The sequence below is a fragment of the Triticum dicoccoides genome, chromosome 4B (assembly GCF_002162155.2).
Source record: "Triticum dicoccoides isolate Atlit2015 ecotype Zavitan chromosome 4B, WEW_v2.0, whole genome shotgun sequence".
Taxonomy (NCBI): domain Eukaryota; kingdom Viridiplantae; phylum Streptophyta; class Magnoliopsida; order Poales; family Poaceae; genus Triticum; species Triticum dicoccoides.
In genome coordinates, this window is record NC_041387.1 from 466991817 (window position 1) to 467000417 (window position 8601).

General features: G+C 51.8%; 1 protein-coding gene across 1 annotated transcript in view; it reads left to right on the plus strand.

The window, feature by feature from the left end:
- Window positions 1-6037: 6037 nt before the first annotated feature.
- Window positions 6038-8601, plus strand: part of LOC119290912 (eukaryotic translation initiation factor NCBP) — a 22590-nt gene continuing 20026 nt past the window's right edge. The window contains exons 1-4 of the mRNA XM_037569593.1: window positions 6038-6315; window positions 6431-6523; window positions 6626-6730; window positions 6816-6893. Of these exons, the coding sequence (XP_037425490.1) occupies window positions 6145-6315; window positions 6431-6523; window positions 6626-6730; window positions 6816-6893 (447 nt within the window). The 5' untranslated portion in view covers window positions 6038-6144. The remainder of the gene's footprint in view (window positions 6316-6430; window positions 6524-6625; window positions 6731-6815; window positions 6894-8601) is intronic.

Below are 8601 nucleotides of genomic sequence, written 5' to 3' on the forward strand. Positions count from 1 at the left end.
TGAGGGCTCGGGGATGAGCTCACTCCGGCGAGGGACTCGGCGCAGGGAGGCGGAGCTTGACGGTTCCGGCCGTGGGGCATCGGTTCCCGGCGACGCGAGGCAAACTGGAGCTCGAGGAGGCATCCATGGCGCGCGTCCCTGCTCATGTGTACCTGAGAGAGAGAGGGAGGTACATGAGAGAGAGAGAGAGAGAGAAATCGAGAGAGGAAGGCGAAAAAAAGAGAGAGGAGGACAGGGAGGAGGAGCAGAGGTCCTGGAGGCCGCTGTTGCTCGTCGGCAACAACCGGATCGGCGAGGAGGAGGGAGAAGGCAGCTCAGTCTGCTCGCGGACGAGCTCCGGCTCGGGAAGCTCCTGCGAGGCAGCAACGTCGGGGAAGAGGAGGCGTTGAGCACGGGAGCAGAGACGGGGGCTCGGTCTCGCTGCTGGGCTGGTGGGTTCCGGCAGAGCTGCAGGAGAGTCGGCGGTGCGATGGATGGCGGAGTCGAGCAGGAGCACGGGCTTGAGGATGCGCGCCTCCATGGGTGCTTGCGTGGCTACGGAAACTAGGAGGCGTCGGGGTGCGCTGCTCGGGAAGGAGAACGGGCGACGGGAGAGAGCCTCGATCCCGACGAGATCGAGCAGGGATGTGGCTGGAATCGAGGAGAGGTGGGGATCGATGGATTTGGAAGTTTCGGTGATGGCTGGTTGGAGCGAAGGGGATCTGGGAGGATCCCGAGGGGGGATTTAGTGGGGAGTGCGGCGGCGGGTGAAGGGACAAAGTCCCTAGATTTTATGGTTAGGACTATTTATATAGTAGGTGGTAGGTACGAGTGGCATTTGGACCATCGGATCGCGATCGGATGATCGAGAATAAAAAGTTAGGGAAGTCCAATGGAGAAACGCAGATATTTTACGAATGCTTGGGGGTGATCTGAATCCAACGGTCATGACCTTGCGGTTCGGGTTCGGGACAATTTTCGGACACGCACGAGAGGGGTCTATGCACTGTGGAGAAAGATTAAGTGGCCAGACAAGAGGGACTCGAAAAACCCGGTTGGTCTCGGAACAGTCAACGAAGGCAAGGGATTTGATGAGCTCAGAAAAGAGAGAGAAGAGAGCGGTCCGGTTGATCTGAGAGAAGGTCAACCGAGACACGGAAGAAGCGGCAACTATGAGCGGATGCAAGTTTTAAGAAAACGGTGCCGATGCAATGCGCAAGATGCCATGAGATGAAATGCATGACATGAACAAAATGCAAAACAAAAGACAAAAACCCAACCACGAAGGAAATAATATATCGCATCTCTGGAGAAGGCAAGAGTTGGAGTTAGGAAGATGGAAAGTTGTATCTGGGGCGTTACAAATGTCTAGTAAGTCCTTGATCTTCAAGGATGCTCTGCATTTATGTTTTGCGGTCTCAGAAAGGGCTAGCAATACACCATCTTGTTATATCATATCATGATTATTTTGAGAAAGTGTTGTCATCCGAGATTTATTATTATTGCTCGCTACCTGATTATTCCATTGATATGAGTAAACATGAGACCTAAATGTTATTGTGAATATGGTTAGTTCATAATCTTTGCTGAAAACTTGAATGTTGGCTTTGCATATTTGCAACAACAAGATCAAACAGAGTTTGTAAAAGTTTTTCTTTATCACTTTCAGTTTATCAACTGAATTGCTTGAGGACAAGCAATGGGTTAAGCTTGGGGGAGTTGATACGTCTCCAACGTATCTACTTTTCCAAACTCTTTTGCCTTTGTTTTGACTCTAATCTGCATGATTTGAATGGAAATAACCCGGACTGACGTTGTTTTCAGCAGAATTGCCATGGTGTTATTTTTGTGTAAAAATAAAAGTACTCGGAATGACCTGAAACTTCACAGAGATTTTTTGGGAATAAATGAAAAATATTGGCGAAAGAATCAACCAGAGGGGACCCACACCCTGTCCACAAGGGTAGAGGGCGCGCCCACCCCCCTGGGGCGCGCCCTCTGGTCTTGTGGGTCCCACGAAGCTCCACTGACCTCAACTCCAACTCCATATATTCACGTTCGGGGAGAAAAAAAATCAAAGAGAAGGATTCATCGCATTTTACGATACGAAGCCGCCGCCACCTCCTGTTCTTCCTCGGGAGGGCAGATCCGGAGTCCGTTCGAGGCTCTGGAGAGGGGGAATCACCGTCGTCGTCATCATTAACCATCCTCCATCACCAATTTCATGATGCTCACCACCGTGCGTGAGTAATCCCATCGTAGGCTTGCTGGACAGTGATGGGTTGGATGAGATTTACCATGTAATCAAGTTAGTTTTGTTAGGGTTTGATCCCTAGTATTATGTTCTAAGATTGATGTTGCTATGTCTTTGTTATGCTTAATGCTTGTCACTAGGGCCCGAGTGTCATGATTTCAGATCTGAACTATTATGTTTTCATGAATATATTTGTGTTCTTGATCCTATCTTGCAAGTTATAGTCACCTACTACGTGTTATGATCCAGCAACCCTGGAGTGACAATAGTCGAGACACTTGTTGGTGATGACCGTAGTTTGAGGAGTTCATGTATTCACTAAGTGCTAATGCTTTGGTCCGGTACTCTATTAAAAGGAGGCCTTAATATCCCTTAGTTTCCATTAGGACCCCGCTGCCATGGGAGGGTAGGACAAAAGATGTCATGCAAGTTCTTTTCCATAAGCACGTATGACTATATTTGGAATACATGCCTACATTATATTGATGAATTAGAGCTAGTTCTATGTCACCCTAGGTTATAACTGTTGCATGATGAATGCCATCCGACATAAGTATCCATCATTGATCCATTGCCTACGAGCTCGTTTCATATTGATCTTTGCTAAGCTGCTTTTCCGTTGCCACTGTTACGATTGGTAGGAAACTGGTACTATTACTTTGCCACCGTTACCGTTACTTCCATACTACTTTGCTACTAAATACTTTGCTGCGGATATTAAGTATTTCGGGTGTGGTTGAATTGACAACTCAACTGCTAATACTTGAGAATATTCTTTGGCTCCCCTTGTGTCGAATCAATAAAATTGGGTTGAATACTCTACCCTTGAAAACTATTGCGATCCCTATACTTGTGGGTTATCATGTGGCTATGTGGAGGATGGAGTTGGGGGCCTGATGGTGGAATCGGAGCCCATAGAAAAACAATAGGCCCCAAAGAAAAGGGTGAAGGGGAAAAACCCAAACCTTGGATGAGGTGGGAAACGAACACGACCCGCTCACCCTCCTAAGGTGTTGGAATCTGGGAAGCCAAGCAGATCTCGACATTCTACCACCCCTGGGGTGGGAGGTAGTCGCTCGCGTGTAGCTCCATGATGTTGCCGGTGGTGACGACGGAGGGCACCCATAGCCCTCTCTTCCTCGCGGCCCTCTCCTCGTCCGCCTGAGCGGTGGATCCGTTCCCCTTGCCGGCCTCTTGAGGGCGGAGGGGGTGAGGTTTGGAGATGGGAAGCAGGGTGAATCGCAGGTCTCCAGGCGTAGGGTGAATTAGATTCATTTCGTCCCCTTTTATAGGCTAGTAAAAATGCCAAGAGGCGCCACACCACGTAGTAAAATCGCAGGTTTCCAACGCAATGTGCGGTATATGCGTGCGCGGATTAAGGGATTCTGTTGATGATGTCGTTGAAAATCAGGGCATGATCCCTTTATCGATGGGACGTGCCAATAGTAGTGGCCTCGAGTCGTGGTAAAACTCGGCGCAATGGCTATTGATGGGACTTCTCGGTTCCATGATGAGTGGCGGTGGTTCAGTTTTCGGGTGAAAGTTGTCAGGACACAACTCGATCATCGCACTACTCCCACGTGGCAAGCCTTCGTTGTTAAGTTATGATGTGTCTTCGGATCTAGAAAAGGTGTTTCAAGGAGGGCCTTGTTAAAAGAATTCCCTGGTTACCTAGAAAATGTCTATCCTCAAGTCTACACATGGCAACAGTAAAAGAAGATGAACCTGAATGATTTACAAAGACCTCGGAGTCCGAGGAATCCTCGAGCATAGAACCAATTCATAAGAACTAGCCTGCAAAGCCAAGGACGTGAAGTTGAAGCTGTTCCGAGGAGTATATCAATGTCCTCTGCTGACCAGTTCAAGGGCTTTTGACGGTGTCCTGGATTAGGGGGGTACTCACCTAGGCGCCCTACCACTCTGGGCCGGGCCGAGGGCCCACCGACAACCGAAGAATGGGTCATATTTGCCATAACCCTCGACGTACTCAAGATGGAATCTTTCGAAGTCTTTGCGTACACTTCAAGGCATATTCAAATATTTAACATGATTATCTCTAGGTGCAACCGACCATTTGTAACCCTAGGTACCCCCTGACCCCTATATTAGCTGAAGGGTTTAGGCCGTAGAGGCAAGACTTTTAGACTCATTCATACAATCTCGAGGCAGATCACATGAACTTTGTACTCCATCCACAAAATATAAACAAGAACAGGAGTAGGGTATTATCTCTTCGAGAGGGCTTGAACCTGGGTAAACACCGTGTCCCTATTCTTCATGTTACTATCTAGCCGAGACCACCAGCTCGGGGCCCCTTACCTGAGATCTGCCGGACTTAGCTCCGACAGCGGGCGTGCTCAGGATACCCTGAGCGTCCATAATTGCGCCATCCTGGATCTTCTAGGCTTGCCCAGAGCCTTGGCGGCTTTCTCATGTGCAGCCTCGTCTTCCTTTTGAGCGCGCTCGGCATGGTCGTGGAAGGCTTTCCATGCCTCATCTTGGCCCCAACGGCTCTCGACCAGGGTAGTTTTCTCGGCCGACAAATCAGCTCCCAGTTGATCGATTTCCCGATGCGCCACCTGGAAGAAATCCCTAGCGAATAGACGGGTACCGTTGCTCCCGGTTGCAACATTATAGTTTTTTTGCATTATGTCGTAGTAGCGTGGACGCGGCGGAGCGGGAAGGACAGGTGGGCAATGGTTCCGCTGGCCATGATAGAGAGAACGTTGGACGCGAGCCTCGACAGTGAAGGAGCTATCCCGTCTAAGATGGAAAAAGATGCATGACGCGAGAGGTGAGAGACGAAGGCAAACGATGGGAGAGAGAAAGGAAAGGGATAAGATTGTACCGCCAGAGCACATGTCGTCTTTGGATTGGCTCATTTCCATCGCGTGACGAGGCGCCCGGCAAAAAAAGCTCGGTCGGCCGTAGTGAATCATTTACCATGGTATCATAAAAAAAGAAAAAAAAAAGGAAAGATTTTAGACCCACACCCACGGAATAGAAGCAGCGCACTTGCTTCCTGGCTGCTAGGGAGGTTTCCGGAGGCCACGGATGAGGAGCGAGAAGCGATGGTGCAGGCCACGTATGGGCTTTGGCTAGCGAGAAATGAAGCGAAGGATGGGAGGAAGATAGCTGAGGCACACACGATGGCTGATTCAGCTGTGTCGTACATGGCGGAATGGGCTGCACTTCACGAGCGAAAGGCTCCCATGACAAACACGAGGGAGACTCAGTGATGGATAGCTCCGGAGTCAGGCTGGGTCAAAGCGAACGCCGACGGTGCCGTCTGAAGGCATGGCGGCAAAAGTGGCGGCGGTGTCGTCCTGAGAGGCCACCATGGGGACTTCAGAGCGGCGGCTTGCACGTTCAGGGCCGGAGAGGTGGACGCCGAGACGGCGGCCTGATGGCTTGCAGGAGGGCGATCCAACTAGCAGGAGAGATCAATGTCCATAAGCTACACCTCGAGACGGATAGCAAAACGGTGGCGAGCATGCTTGCAGACCCGGACAAGAACCTCTCGGCGTCGGGACCGTGTGTTGAGGAGATCAAACAGATGGTGTGTGGCTTCAGCGAGGTGAAAGTGTCGTGGGTACGACGTTCAGCAAACTCCGCTGCTCATAAATTAGCTAAGGTAGGTGTAGGGGAGGAACGTTGTAAGCTTTGGCTTATGGTACCTCCAGACTTTGTACTCGATGTGATCTCAGATGAGATCCTAGACTATTACTAGATAAATAAAGCGGCGGAAGTTACCCTAAAGAAAAAAAGAAGACGGTTCATCCCGATCGAAGAGGACCAAAAAGGCCCAAACCCACTCCCATCCCCTCGTCACGCGTCTCCCGGACCCTTCCTCGTCTCTCTCTCTCTGAACACCCCACCCAGCCGACCAAATCGCCGCACGAGGGCGCGCCATGGAGCCGGCGGTGGAGAGGAAGGTGCCCGAGCAGGAGGAGCAGCTGCAGCCGTCGCACGCCCGGGCCGAGGACGCGCCGCCCGCCGCCGTCGAGGAGGAGGACGAGGCGGAGGCGGAGGAGAGCGAGCGCCGCAACCGCGAGCTCAAGGCCGGCCTCCATCCCCTCAGGGTAAGACCCGCCCGCCGCCGCTAGATCTAAACCTTTTCCCCGTTTCCCGTTCCAGAAATGCCGGAACCTTTGAATCTCAGAGGAAGCCGGATGTAATAGCCCTTGTTGTCCGCAGCGCAAGCTCGTGCTCTGGTACACCCGCCGGACGCCCGGGACGAGGTCGCAGTCGTACGAGGACAACATCAAAAAGATCGTCGATTTCAGCACTGTACGTGTCTCCGGCACAGCAGATTGTTTCCAGGGTTTTTTTCTTACTTCTGTCAGTGGAGCTTACTGATTGATGTTGCTATTTGGAATTGGATGGCTTTAGGTCGAGTCGTTCTGGGTTTGCTACTGCCACCTCGCACGCCCGTCCTCCCTCCCGAGCCCCACGGACCTGCATCTTTTCAAAGAGGGTGTCCGTCCACTCTGGGAGGTATTACTCGCAACAAGCTGTTGTTTTTTGACTCGTGTCTTTGTTTAGTATTGGGAGTAGTGGTTAATGCATTTTGACTGGGCAGGATCCTGCAAATCGGAATGGTGGCAAGTGGATTATACGGTTCAAGAAGGCTGTTTCTGGGCGTTTCTGGGAGGATTTGGTAAATAATCTATTTGTGCTTTCGTTAGGCTGTAAGATTTGGTCATCATACAAACTTCGGTTGTTGTTCTTTAAACCCTCAACTAGGACTTCCCTTGCCTGTGCCACCATGAAATACCACACAGTAGCCTACTTGATTTGTGGAAAATTCTAGTTTTTATCATGGGATTCTTAAGTAACCTTTTTATTTTGTTCATGACTGGTCTTTAATTGCATTATAACCATATGGATGTCGTCAGGAGTTAGTGATGGATCAAATATTTCACTGCTCAAGCGAAACAAGAAAATTAGGTCTAGATTTGAAACAGGATAGTCCTTGTTCCGTTTATAGAGTGGAGTTGTTTTTTCCTTCAGAACGGCATTATTCCTCACGAGTCATGACCATAGTCTCTACTATCTTATAAATTGGAGTTAGTAGTGGTGGTGGTGAGTTCACTCCCTGTTAGAGTACGTAATGGGCCTGGGCTGACGGTATAGCCCGTTAGTCTTAGTGTCGGGGTGGCTGATCCACCAACACCTATGGGGACCGGGCCCCTTTCGGTTCGGAGGGGGGCGGAGGCCGCACAAAGAGCGGATCGAGGCGGTACACGCGAGCAGTTTTACCCAGCTTCGGGCCGCACGGATGCGTAAAACCCTACTGCTGCTTGTTTGTGTGTATTGAATTCTTGCTCAGGAGCGATGGACGCTGCCAGACCGAGCGTGAGAGTGTCCCTGATGTTTCGAATGAGCCGAACCTCCCCTACGTTGCGCTTGGGCCTCCTTTTATACTTTCAAGGGGTCACCGACAGGTGGCAACGTAGACAAGAAGGGTAAAAATGGAAAAGAATGCGGTAGCTGCACCTACCGCTACTGTGGACACAGTGTATCCTACCTAACTCTGACGGCAGGGGACAGGGTCATTGAATGCCCGTCTGAGTTGCCTAAACAGTGCAAAAAGTGACCGTTAGGAGCGCCACCGTTTGCCACGATGGCCTTCTCTTCATCTCCGCTTGCCACCGCGCACCCCTAGCTGCGCGGCCTCCTGCCACGTGTGCTTGGGAGAGTCCTAGAGCGACACGTTAGCAGGTGTGCTGGAGCGCGGGCACGAAGTGGGGGTTTCCCACGGCAAGCTCCTTGCCGCGGTCGTCGTCTTGTCGTGTTTGGGAGCTTGTTGCTCACCGGGCCTTGCCGGGACGCAGGGCGCGTCGCGGCAAGCTTTCTTAGTATGCCTTGAGTGGCCTTCCCGGCAAGCTCCTCTTGCCGGGGTCTTGTCTCTTCCGGCAAGATCTCTTGCCGGGGCCTGGGTTGGCCTTCCCGGCAAGCTCCTCTTGCCGGGGCCTTGGTTGGCCTTCCCGGCAAGCTCCTCTTGCCGGGGCCTTGGTTTGAGTACTTTGTTCTTGAATGGTCTTCAAGGGAACCACGGAGGGTCTTGGCGGTCACCCGGCAAGCCTTGCCGCGGGATGCTGCGACCGCCCGTGCACAAGTTCGGGGTACTAGGGTACCTCTACTTTAGTACACCGACAGGAGCCCCCGGGCCTGGGCCATACACGGTGCCGAGCGCTGTTGTGCCAGGCCCAAAACAGGGCACGGGCACGCGCGGGCCTGGGGTATGCCGAATCTAACTCCGTATCCACCGCACCCCCGCAACGGCACGCGTCAATCACGGCGTCGTGGGGGAGATCGTGGGTGGTTCTTTATTCGGAAAGAGCGCAACGTCCGCCCCCCCCCCC